At 43.7% G+C, this 13,459-nt stretch overlaps 1 protein-coding gene across 1 annotated transcript in view; it reads left to right on the forward strand.

The window, feature by feature from the left end:
- The first annotated feature begins 9,263 nt into the window (after nucleotides 1–9,263).
- The window catches only part of cracr2aa (calcium release activated channel regulator 2Aa), a 114,040-nt gene continuing 109,844 nt past the window's right edge, over nucleotides 9,264–13,459 (forward strand). The window contains exon 1 of the mRNA XM_073057716.1: nucleotides 9,264–9,503. Coding sequence (XP_072913817.1) covers nucleotides 9,333–9,503 — 171 coding nt within the window. The 5' untranslated portion in view covers nucleotides 9,264–9,332. The remainder of the gene's footprint in view (nucleotides 9,504–13,459) is intronic.

Consider the following 13,459-nt stretch of genomic DNA (forward strand, 5'->3'; position numbering starts at 1 on the left):
ATCCAGACTGACTGAGGTCTTCCAGTAACGAAGCCTAGGATCCAGTTGCAGAGGGAGGTGTTCAGGCCTAGCAGTTTCAGCTTTCCAATCAGGTGCTGAGGAATGATTGTGCTGAATGCTGAACTGAAGTCTATGAACAGCATTCGAACGTGTGTGTCTTTTTTTGTCCAGGTGGGTGAGAGCCAGGTGGAGGGTGGTGGCAATGGTGTCATCTGTTGAACGGTTGGGACGATACACGAACTGCAGGGGGTCCAGTGAGGGGGCAGCAGGGTCTTTATGTGCCTTGTTACGAATGTGACGCAACTCTGAGGGGCCGAAGGGTACAAAGTCGCCCCCTCCTTTTTGAGAATCGCAAGATCGCTATTAATTTGGGTCTGGGACCCAGGAAATGAGAGAGAGACATCCAGAATACACAAGGTTTGGAATGTGTCCTGACCTCAGTGAAACGGAACCACTGATAACGGCCATTGTCTCTTGGAGACGGAATTGTGTATTGAGTACTGTACTATTCATTGAAACCCCTCAGGGGACAACCAGAGTGGGCTGGTTGAGGGATTGCATCATCCCAACCTGATTGACATCTGAGACCCCATGAGTAAGGATAAAAGAGGGTCTGGGGAACAACCCCTTGAGACGCACCAGGAGAAACGCTAGAAATCCTGTGACAGCGTTTAATAGCGATAGCCGGTGGGTGCTCGTGTGCGTCCTCCCTTTCCTGGGTTGGCGGGCTCACCATGGAAGAACGGCTTAGCTAAAGGAGAGGCCACAAGTGAACGGCCACACCAACGGGACTCCTGACGGATTGAAATCATAAAAGGAAAGCCGGCAAGTTTTTCTCCCAAATCTCTCTCTCTCCAACCTTTGCAACCCAGCGGTCCCCAAAGGCTGCAGCCTGCATGAACTGAGTGAACTTTATATTTCCATCGGACAATACATTATCCCCTAGACAACGATAGAGCTTATTTCTTATTGATTATTATTACACCCGCACTTTTAGATTTAGTATTGATGACGTATATTTTCTGTATATTTGCATTGATATTATTTTTGTGTATTTTTACTAATAAATACTGTTAAAAATAGTATCATCAGACTTCAACGGACCTCTCTATCTTTGCTGGTAAGTGACCCAGTTACGGGGTTCGTAACAGCCTCATGACGAGCCTCTCGAAACACTTCATGATGATGGATGTGAGTGCAATGGGATGGTTCTCGTTGAGGCAGGACACTGAAGATTTCTTCGGCATGGGGACGATGGTAACGGCCTTGAAGTACGTTGGAACGACGGCGCTGCTCAGGGAGATGTTGAAGATGTCAATGAGAATATCTGCCAGCTGGTCTGCACATCCTCTGAGCACTCTGCCAGGAATATTGTCTAGTCCAGCAGCCTTCCGTGGGTTGACCCTGCATAGAGTTTTCCTCACATTGGCCACAGTAAGACACAGCAACTGGTCATTGGGAGGAGGAGTGGTCTTCCTTGCCACCACATCATTTTCTGCCTCAAAACGAGTGTAGAAGTTGTTCAACGCATCTGGGAGGGAGGCATCACCAGCACAGGCAGGTGATGTTGTCCTGTAGTTGGTGATATCCTGAATGCCATTCCACACGCACCGTGTGTCCCCTCTGTCCTAGAAGTGGCTGTGGATGCGCTGGGTGTGTGCACGCTTTGTCTCTCTGATGGCTCAGGACAGTTTGGCCCTTGCCGTTGTTAGGTTGCCTTGTCACCTGCTCTGAAGGCGGAGTCACGGGTCTTCAGTAGCGCACCCACCTCCGCGGTCATCCATGGCTTCTGGTTAGTGCGTGTAGTGATGGTCTTGGACACAGTGACGTCATCAATGCACTTGCTGATGTAGCTGGTCACTGATGCAGTGTACTCCTCTAAGTTGGTAGAGTCGCCATCGGTTGCAGCCTCCCTGAATGTGTGCCAGTCAGTGTGCTCAAAGCAGTCTTGAAGAGCAGAGATGGCTCCTGCTGGCCAGGTTTTCACCTGCTTCTGAACTGGTCTGGAGTGTCTGGCGAGCTGTCTGTATGCTGGGATTAGCATAACAGAGATGTGGTCTGAGTAACTGAGGTGGGGGTGGGGCACTGCCAGGTACACGCAGGGTATATTTGTATAAACAAGGTCCAGCATGTTCTTCCCTCTTGTTGCAAAGTCCACATACTGATGTAATTTGGGAGCACTGACTTGAGGTTCGTGTGGTTAAAATCTCCAGTGACAATAAGCCGTCCATCGGGGTATGGTTCTGCAGTTCGCTAATAGCCCGATACAGTTCACAGAGTGCCTCCTTAGCGTTAGCGCTTGTTGAAAGAGCTACTAGAATTCATGCATCTAACTTTCATTGTTTTACCCTCATTAATCACTTTGGTTATTTCATCAAAAAAAAGTGTAAAACATCACTTGCTCCACACAGAGTCCTGCTGACTATCTGTAATGTATTTGTTTTTTTTAGATAAAAGCGTATCCATTCACCTGGAATCTTCTCCAGTAATTATCACTGATGTAAAGCTTTATGGGCTCTAACTTTTCAACATTTTTCATCACCTGAGGCTTCCAAAACTCACCATCCTTGCTTGCCTTCCTCTCAGGAGCGTGTTGGTTCTCAATTCTAACCATCAGGCCCTAAAGCACCTCCCACATAGCAGATATGGATTCATCCAATGGTAGCATTTTACTCTACCCGGCTCCTGAGATTTTTGAGGAGGTGACAAAGGAGATTGATGAGGTCAGAAGATGGATGTTGTCTATATGGATTTTAGTAAAGGATTTAACAAGGAAGTTCCTCATGGGTAGGCTGGGTCAAAAGATTAGGTCACATGGGATCTATGTGACTTGGTAAGTTATATCCAAAACACCTTGCCGATGGAAGACAGAATTGTGGTGGAGGGTTGGCTCTTTGATTTAAAAAAAAGGTCTGTGACCAGTGGTGTTGTACAAGGATCAGAGCTAGGACCTGTTCACATGTCATCTAAAACACTGATAAACTTCTATAGATGCACATTGGAGAGTATCCTGACTGGTTGCAACATGGTCAGTTACTTAAGAGTGTGGATGAACATAGGGACCTTGGGGTTCAAATCTATACATCCCTCAAGGTCGCTGCACAAGTTAATAGGGTAGTTAAGAAGGCCTGTGGGATGCTAGGCTTCATTAACAGGGGGATTGAGTTCAAGAGTAGAGAGGTCATGTTGCAACTCTACAAATCTCTGGTGAAATCGCACTTAGAGTATTGTGTTCAATTCTGGTCACCTCATTATAGGAAGGATGTGGAAGCTATGGAGAGGGTGCAGAGGAGATTTACCAGGATGTTGCCTGGTTTGGAGAACAAGTCATATGAAGCAAGATTAGCAGAGCTGGGACTTTTCTCTTTGGAGCGTAGAAGAATGAGAGGGGACTTGATAGAGGTCTACAAGATATGAGAGGCATAGATAGGGTGGATAGTCATTACCTGTTTCCCAGGGCACCAATAGCAAACACCAGAGGGCATATGTACAAAATTAAGGGAGGGAAGTTTAGAGGAGACATCAGGGGTTAAGTTGTTTTTTTTTAAACTACACAGAGGGTTGTGAGTGCCTGGAGTGACTTGCCAGGGCTGGTGGTGGAGGCTAAAACATTAGGTGTATTTAAGAGCTTCTTGGACAGGCACATGGATGAAAGAAAAATGGAGGGTTAAGGGGTAGTGTGGGTTTAGTACTTTTTAAAAGGATTATATGGATCAGCACAACATGGAGGGCTGAAGGGCCTGTACTGTACTGTAGTGTTCTATGGTCTGGACTGGAAACACCAATGCCCAAGAACAGAAAAGCCTTGGTGGATACAGCCTAGTTCAGCACAGGAAAAGTGTTGAATACATTCTCAAAGAGTGCTGCCACAAGAAAGCAGCATCCATCATCAAGAAACCCCACCATCCAGGTCATGCTCTCTTCTTGCTGCTGGCATCTGAAATAAAGTACAGGAGCCTTAGATCTCATACCACCGTGGTCAGAACCTGTTACTTCAACCTTCAGTCCCCTGAACCAGCGTGGACATCTTGACTCACCACAGTACTGAACTGATCATTGAAGACAACTTTTAGATTCATTTTCAAGGACTCTACAACTCACGTTCTCAGTTTTATTTATTGATTTATATTAGTGTTTCATTTTGTATTTGCAAAACTTGTCAATTTATGCAGTTTTTAATTAATTCTATTGTACTTTGCTCTACTGTGAATGTCTGAAACAAATCTCTATTATTTTGTGACATACACATCAATAATATATTTACTTTGAATTTTGCACTTTGTTGCTTGTGATAACCTGGATGAAAATATAAGTTTGCAGTTGGCAAGATAATTTGCGAAGTTGTAGAAAAGTTGTAAAAGGATTCTGCAAGATACAGATCACTTGAAAATCAGAATCAGGTTTATTATCACCAGCATGTGTGGTGAAATTTGTTTATTTAGCAGCTGCAGTTCAATGCAGTATATAATCTAGCAGAGACAAAAAAAAATAATAACAATCAATAAACAAGTAAATCAATTATGTATATTGAATAGATTTTTTTAAATGTGCCAAAACAGAAATACTGTATACTAAAAACAAGTGGTTGAAGAACTGTATTTGACCAGTTTAACCAGATAAGTATGTGTTATTGAATTTTGGGGAGTCAATTGCAAGACGAAGGCATACAGTAAATGGCAAAACTCTAAGGAATATGAATATATGGAGGGATCTTTGGATACAAGTCCACAGCTCCTTGAGAGTGGCAACACAAGTAGATACAGAGGTAAAGAAGGCATCCCTCCATTGGTCAGGATGGTGAGTATAAAATTTGGAAAGTAATATAACATAAAAACATAAGAAATAGGAGCAGGAGTAGGCCATCTGGCCCCTTGAGCCTGCCCCACCATTCAATAAGGTCATGGTTGATCTGTCTGTAAACTCAGCTCCATCTACCTGCCTTTTCCCTTACTGTGTAAAAAAAAAACCTATCTAACTGTACCTTAAACATATTTAGTGAAGAAGCCTCAACTGCTTCCCCGGGCAAAGAATTCTACAAATTCTCCTCATCTCCATCCTAAATCTTCTCCCCTGAATCTTGAGTCAATGTTCCCTAGTTCTAGTCTCACCTACGAATGGAAACACCTTTCCTACTTCTATCTTACCCATCTCTTTCAAAAGTTTGTATGTTTCTATAAGATCCCTTCTCATTCTTCTGAATTCCAGAGAGTATAGTCCCAGGTGACTCAATCTCGCCTCATAGGTTAACCCCTTCATCCCTGGAATCAACCTGGTGAACCTCCTCTGAAATGCCTCCAAACCCAGTATATCCTTCCTCAAGTATAGAGACCAGAACTACACACATTACTCCAGGTGTGGCCTCACCAGTACCCTGTATAGTTGCAGCATGACCTCCATACTCTTGAATTCAATCCCTCTAGCAATAAAGGCCAACATTTCGTTTGCCTTCTTAATAACCTGTTGTACCTGCAAGCCAACTTTTTGCAATTCATGAACAAGCACTCCCAAGTCCCTCTACACAACAGCATGCTGCAATCTTTCACTATTTAAATAACAGCTGTATAAAGCTTTGATTAGGTCACACTTGTAGTATTGTGTGCAATTCTGGTCGCCCTTTATAGGGAGCATGTGGAGGCTTTAGAGAAGATGCAGAAGAGGTTTTCCAGTTTGATAACTGGATTGAAGTGTATCAGCTGGAAGGAGAAGCTGGTCATATTTGAAATGTTTTCTCTGGAGTGTTGGAAACTAAGGGCCACCCTGAGTAAAGTTTATAAAATTATGAGAGGCATAGAAAGAGACAGCTGTCAGAATCTTTATCCCTGGGTGGAAATGGTAAATACAAGTACTACCATTTAGGTTATAGGTTTAAGGTGAGAGAGAAAAACATTAAAGAAGATTCATGAGGCAAGTTGTTTACTTGAGTGGTAGGTGCTTGGAATATGCTGCCCCATTGACCCTCCATTGAAGTCTGTATGCTCTACCTAGGACTGCCAGAAATTGCAGATAGTCATGAGCACAGCTCAGTGAATCATGAAAATCATCTTCCCAGCTGTGGACAAAACTGCTGGAGAAAACCAAGATGGCATACTTGAACGATTGGTGCCCTGTCACAGTCACCTCAATTATAAGCAAATGCTTTGAGAGGCTGGTTAGAAACTACATCATGCAACATGCTACCACCCACACTGGACCCCTACAATTTGCCTACTGATGGAACTGGTCTACCGATGATGTTATAGCCACAGAACTACACGCCATCCTTACTCACCCGGAGAAGAGAGATGCATACATTAGAATGCTGTTCCTGGACTACAGTTCAGCATTCAACACCATAATTCCCTGCAGACTTGATGGGAAACTCAGAGACCTCGGCCTGCACCCTACCTTGTGCAGCTGGATCCTAGACTTACTATCAGATCACAGACTGGTGGTAAGGATGGGCTTCATCAGCTCTGTCCCTCTGACTCTCAACACAGCTGCCCCCTCCCAGAGTTGTGTTCTGAGCCCCCTTCTCTGCTCCCTTTACACCCACGACTGTACTGTCACACATAGCTCCAATCTGCTGATCCAAATTGGTAGATGACACAACTTTGATTGGCCTTATCTCTAGTGGTAATGAGACAGCCTACAGAGGAGACGTTGACACCCTGACACAGTGGTGCCAGGATAACAACCTTCTCCCTCAATGTCCAAACAACAAAAGAGCTGATTGTGGAATACAGGATAAACAGAGACAGGCTCAGCCCAATGGGTGTGCGGTTGAGAGGGTGAGTAGTTTCAAGTTCCTCGGAATGCACATTACCGATGATCTCACCTGGACTGTACACACCGGCTTTGTGGCAAAAAAAGCACAACAGTGTCTCTTCCACCTCAGGCGACTGAAGAAGTTGGCACGGGCCCCCAAAACCTCAAGACCTTCTATAGGGACACCATTGAGAGCATACTGACTGGCTGTATCACCACCTGGTACAGGAATTGCACCAACCTTGATTGCTGGGCACTGCAGAGAGTGGTACGGACAGCCCAGTGCATCTGTGGGTGTGAACTTCCCTCCATTGAGGACATTTATAGCAGCTGGTGTGGAAAGAAGGCTTGGAAGATCATCAGGGACACCAGTCACCCCAACCATAAACTGCTTCAGCTGCTTCTGTCTGACAAACACTACTCAGGTATTAAAGCCAGGTCCAACAGGCTACGGGACAGCTTTTTTCTACAAGCCATTAGACTTTTAAATTCACATGTCTCTACATTGCAATGGATTCATAACGCAAAGATATATTTCCCTCATGTTGTGGGATAGATGAAAGATTTAAATAAATCCGAATTCTAATTCTAACTCGGCAAGTGAAGCAGCATCTATGGAGGGGAATACTCAAAACTTCCAGCATCTGCAGAATCTCTTGTGTTTCTGATTTGCTCCCCTCCATGGAGTCTGTCTACACTTCCTGCTGGCTCAGGAAAGCTGCCAACATAAAGGTCTCTCGCACCCTGGTCATTCTCTGTTCTCTCCTCTTTTGGGGAAAATGATAACAAAAACCTGAGAACATGCATCACCAGGTTCAAGGGCAGCTTCCAGCTCACTCTTATAATACTTGAATGGAGCTCTTTTATGATAAAGATGAACTCCTGATCTCTCAATCTCCCTCAGTGTGGCCCTTGCACCTTCTTGTTCACCTTCACTGAACTGGCTCTGTAACATTTTACAGGATTCAGTTATTGTGGACTTTCAATGTGACCTTGATGTAGAAACATAGAAACATTAAAAACCTACAGCACAATACAGGCTCTTCAGCCCACAAAGTTGTGCCGAACATGTCCTTACCTTAGAAATTACCAGGGTTACCTATAGCCCTCTATTTTTCTAAGCTCCATTTACCTATTCAAAAGTCTCTTAAAAGACCGTACCGTATCTGCTTCCACCACTGTTGCTGGCAGCCCATTCCACACACTCACCACTCTCTGAGTAAAAAAAACCTTACCCTTGACATCTCGTCTGTACCTACTCCCAAGCACCTTATGTACTTATGTTTTGAACAATCTATCTGGATAGAACATAGAACTTAAATCTACAACACAATACAGGCCCTTTGGCCCACAATGTTGTGCTGCCCATGTAACCTACTCTAGAGGCTGCCTAGGATTTCCCTACTGCATAGCCCTCTATTTTTCTAAGTCCATGTACCTATCTAAGAGTCTCTTAAAAGACCCTATTGTATCCGCCTCTACCACCTTCGCTGGCAGAGCATTCCACGCACTCACCGCTCTCTGTGTGAAAAATTTACCTCTGATAGCCTCCTTGTATCTATTTCCAAGCACCTTAAAACTATGCCCCCTTGTGTTAGCCATTTCAGCCCTGTGAAAAAGCCTCTGGCTATCCACATTATTAATGCTTTTCATCATCTCACACATTTCTCATAGATCATCTCTCATCCTCTATCACTGCAAGGAGAAAAGGCCAAGTTCATTCAACCTATTCTCATAAGGCATGCTCCCCAATCCAGGCAACATACTTGTAAATCTCCTCTACACCCTTTCTATGGCTTCCATATCCTTCCTGTAGTGAGGTGACCAGAACTGAGCACAGTACTCCAAGTGGGGTCTAACCAGGGTCCTATATAGCTGCAACATTACCTCTCAGCTCTTAAATTCAATTCCACGATTGATGAAACCCAATACACCATACAGCTTCTTAAACACAGAATCAACCTGCGCAGCTGCTTTGAGTGTCCTATGGACTCGGACCCCAAGATCCCTCTGATCCTCCACACTGCCAAGAGTCTTACCATTAATACTTTATTCTGCCATCATATTTGACCTGTTGAAATCAACCTCTTCACACTTACTGTGTTGAACTCCATATGCCACTTCTCAGCCCTGTTCTGCATCCCATTGATGTCCCATTGTAACCTCTGACAACCCTCCAGACTATCCACAACACGCCAACTTTTGTATCAATGGCATGGAAACAAAAGCTTCTTATTGTATTTCAGTAAATATAACGAAAACAAACCAATCAATAATTTGTAGTTCTGATAAATAAGGCAAGCCAGTTGTCCTGCAATAGTTATTCCATTGTACTAGCACAATTTACTATTCTTTGAAAAGCCCTGCCATTGTGATATTTATTAACCTCTTTTCATTTATGTAGTTACAATTATTTAACATTTATTTTGGGTTTACTTACTAAAATCTAATTTATCTATGAACTTACTAAGACTTCCAAAGAATTTGTTTTCCTTTTTCAGGTGCCACGGGTGAATTAAGGGACCTATAAAGTAGAGTGTAGAACAAGTCCAAGAATTTGAAGTGGCCTGACCTTTTGGAATTGAATCATGGCAGCTTTTGGCAAAGTTCCCTTGGGAGAGACAACAATTGAAGATGAAGATAGTGTTTCAGCGGTTGACTGGAAGAGGGCTGAAGTGGATCTGACAAAGAAAGCTCAGGAATTTTTCTTGATCTGTGACCGAGAATGCAAGGGCTTTATTAACCAAAGAGATCTGGAGGTATGATGTTCAAGGTGTTCTGCATGATTGATACATTATGTTTTTATTATTATTCATGAAAATATATATTTTATTTTTTAGTAACGTTAGAAATTTAAGTAAAAAAAAATCAGATTAAAAAAAATACTTCTTCATCTGAGTGACTCTCTGTTGGGAACATCCTCAGGGAAGTGACTACCTTTTTATTTCTTCTGGTTTTACACTTCAGGAAACCTCTACTGATAAGGAGACAATGGTGATTATTTGTGTGCCGATGTTGCTAGTTTTGTTTTTGCATTTTACATTGAATTATATGAGACTGGAAGATACCATTTAATCTATTGTGTCCATGGCAATAGGAAATGAACAACTAGTTACCTGAATCCCCCTTCCTGACTTGGCCCATAGCCCTTATAGACATAACTTTTCATGTGCACATCCTTTATTTTTTTAAATAAAAATGTTTCTACATTTACAATGCTTTTGGCAGCATCATGCTGTCTAAAGCTGATTTTTCCACTCAGTTCCACTTTACGGACCATTTGTAATGGACAATTAACCAATCAATCTGTAGATGTTTAGGGTTTGAAAGGAATCCAGAGCACTCAGGAGAAACACACACAGTCAAAGGGCAAATCCCATACAGACAGGAGCTGACACTAACCCCAATGCATGGATTCAACCTGGCTCATTGGAATTGTGAGGCAGCAGTTCTACTTGCCACTGTGTCAACCCAAGAAGAAGGCTGAAGTCATGTGCAGCAGAAAGGGAAGTACTAGAAGAGGAGATGTGGCATCTCTTGCAGTTGTATGGGATAATACTGTATACATAGAGTCACAGAGGTTTACAGACCAGAAGCAGACCATTCTGCACAACACATTCATATCTTTCTGATGTGTGTACCTGTCTAAATGCCTTTTGGGGAGCGAAGGGTGAACCAGATGATACTGAAAGAAACAATTCCTTTTTCATTTCCAAGGCAGCGGGGCCAGATGGCATCCCAGAATGTGTCCTTAAAGTGTGTGCTGAACAGCTGGCTGGTGTGTTTATGGACATTTTTAATCTCTCCCTCTCCCAGCACGTAATACCCTCTTGTTTCAAATCATCCATTATTGTCCCTGTACCTAAGAAAACCAAGGTAGCATGCCTGAATGATTGGCGCCCTGTTGCACTCACCTCAGTTATAAGCAAATGCTTTAAGAGGTTGGTTAAAAACTACATTTGCAACATGCTGCTTCCCACACTGGACCCCTACAGTTTACCTACTGATGGAACTGGTCTACTGATGATGCCATAGCCACAGCACTACACACCGTCCTCACCTAGAGAAGGGGGATACAGTCGGCACTCCTTATCTGCGGGGGATTGGTTCTGGGAATCCCCGCGGATGCTCAAGTCCCTCATTTAAGCTGGCTTAGTACGGTGGTCTTTAGAACCCAGCAGAACCTTGGACTTTATTTAGCATGTCTCAGTACGGTGGACATTAGGACCTGGCAGCGTAGCTCTGAATCCACAGTGTTTCTGTTCACGAAAATATTCATGATCACGATTGAAAATAATGTGGAAGTAATAAAGCGATCGGAAAGAGGTGAAACACCATCGGACATTGGAAAAGTGTTAGGCTACAGTTGGTCAACGATCGGAACAATTTTAATGGAGCATGTGAAAGGCCCTGCCCCAATGAAAGCTACAATTATTACTAAGCAACGCAGTGGTTTAATTATTGAAATACGTATGTTGCTTAAGTGTTTTATATGCATAGAAAGGTAAAATATGTACTATAAACAAAGACAAACGTTTGACTAACTGATGCTAAATAATACCAGATGTACCTGTCCTGACGTCAAATACGACTTAAAGACGGACTCAGGAACGGAACTCATTCATAACCTGGGGACTGCCTGTACTTTTAAGTCACTTCTAGATTACTTATAATACCTAATACAATGTAAATACTATGTAAATAGTTGTTATACTGTGTTGTTTAGGGAATAATGACAAGAAAAATAGTCTGTACATGCTCAAACAACGAGTGCAGGAGAGAGAACTTCCAAGTTTTCCCGATCCGCGGTTGGTTGAATCCGTGGATAAGGAGGGCTGACTGTACATACGTTAGAATGCTGTTCCTGGACTACGGTTCAGCATTCAACACCATAATTCCCTCCAGACTTGAAGCTCAGAGTTCTCGGCCTGCATCCCACTTTGTGCAGCTGGATCCTAGAATTCCTATCGGATCACAGATAGATGGTAAGGATGGGCTCCTTCACCTTTGCCCCTCTGACCGTCAACACAGGTGCACCCCCCCCCCCAGGGTTGTGTCCTGAGTTCCCTTCTCCACTTCCTTTATACCCATGACTGTACTGTCACTTATAGCTCCAATCCCGGGGATGTGCCTCTTGAAAACAGGTTCACCTTCTTGGAAGCTGTCGGGGCAGAAGACACTGCCAGTCTGAGAGGTGGACAAGTCTGCGAGTCAAAAATTCGCACTGAAGCAAAGCCAAGACATCAGGCAGAGCTGTGGTAGTAGGGGACTCCATAGTGAGATGTACAGAAAGGGGTTTCTGCGGCAACAGGCGGGATTTAAAGATGGTGTGTTGCCTCCCTGGTGCCAGGATCCAGGACATCACAGACTGATTGCAGGGCATCCTCAAGGGTGAGGGTGAACAGCTGGAAGTGGTAGTGCATGTCGGCACAAATGACTTTGGGAAGAAGAGGAAAGAAATTCTGCAGCGGGACTTCAGAGAACTCGGAAGAAGGCTGAAAAGCAGGACCTCCAGGGTGTTATCTCCGGTTTGCTTCCAGTTCCTCGTGCTGGTGAGGGCAGGGGCAGGGAGATAGGGGATCTCGAAATGTGTGGCTGAGGAGCTGGTGCGGCAAGCAGGGTTTTAGATTCTTAGACCACTGGGCTCTGTTTTGGGGCAAGGATGAATTGTACAAAGGAGACGGGTTGCATCTTTACAGGTGGGGGACCAGCATTCTGGCAGGCAGGTTTGCCACTGCTAAACACAAAGTACACTGCAGATGCTGTGGACAAATCAAGGCGTACAAAAAAGCTGGATGAACTCAGCAGGTCGGGCAGCATCCGTTGAAAGGAGCAGTCAACGTTTCGGGCCGAGACCCTTTATCAGGACTAAAGAAGGAGGGGGCAGGGGCACTATAAAGAACGTGGGGGGAAGGTGGAATGTGCCGGGTGAAAAACCAATCAGAGGAAAGATCAAGGGGTGGGGGAGGGGAAGTAGGGAGGGGATAGGCAGGAGAGGTGAAGAAGGAATCTAAGAGGAAAGCACTATGGGTAGTAGAAGAAGACAGAGTCATGAGAGGTGATAGGCAGCTAGAAGAGCCAAGTTCCAGTTTATTACCAAATCTAAGAGATGATATTCCTGTATAAAATATACAGAATAGCTTTCCCTAACCCTGGTGCATCACAAATAAAAGATGCATTAATCAAACCAAAAAATTTGAAAGTCTGTGGAAAGAGAAACATTTCAATTTGAAGACTATTCATCATAACTGATGATACAGATATTGTTCTTTTGGTAAGTTGCCTCTAGCTCAATAGTCCTGTAGGTGTAGAGGGATCTGTGGTCTCCAGTAACTCCTATTTTTAGACCCATAAGGTCATATGGTATTACAGCACGGATACAGGCCCTTTGACCTAACAATTCCATGCCAGATGTTTTATGCATTGTTGCCATACCATTTTATTGAATCTTGTTTTTTATTTTCTTATTTTCAATTTCCTTATTTGCCCTAGTCTTCAGTATATTTGACTCTGAAAAGTGCTTGGTGTGTGCTCATTCTTCTATACTGTTGACTGCATCATAACCTTTAGACTGATTTTGTGCTTCTGTTTCAAAAGCTAAATACTTCTCAGACAGTCACTAATCTGCAATGTTTCTCTCTCCACAGCTGTTGCCTGATCTACACTGTATCTACAGCACCATCTGCTTTGTTTCTGTGTACAGAACTGTCTCCAA

Source organism: Hemitrygon akajei, chromosome 10, assembly GCF_048418815.1.
Source record: "Hemitrygon akajei chromosome 10, sHemAka1.3, whole genome shotgun sequence".
Taxonomy (NCBI): Eukaryota; Metazoa; Chordata; class Chondrichthyes; order Myliobatiformes; family Dasyatidae; genus Hemitrygon; species Hemitrygon akajei.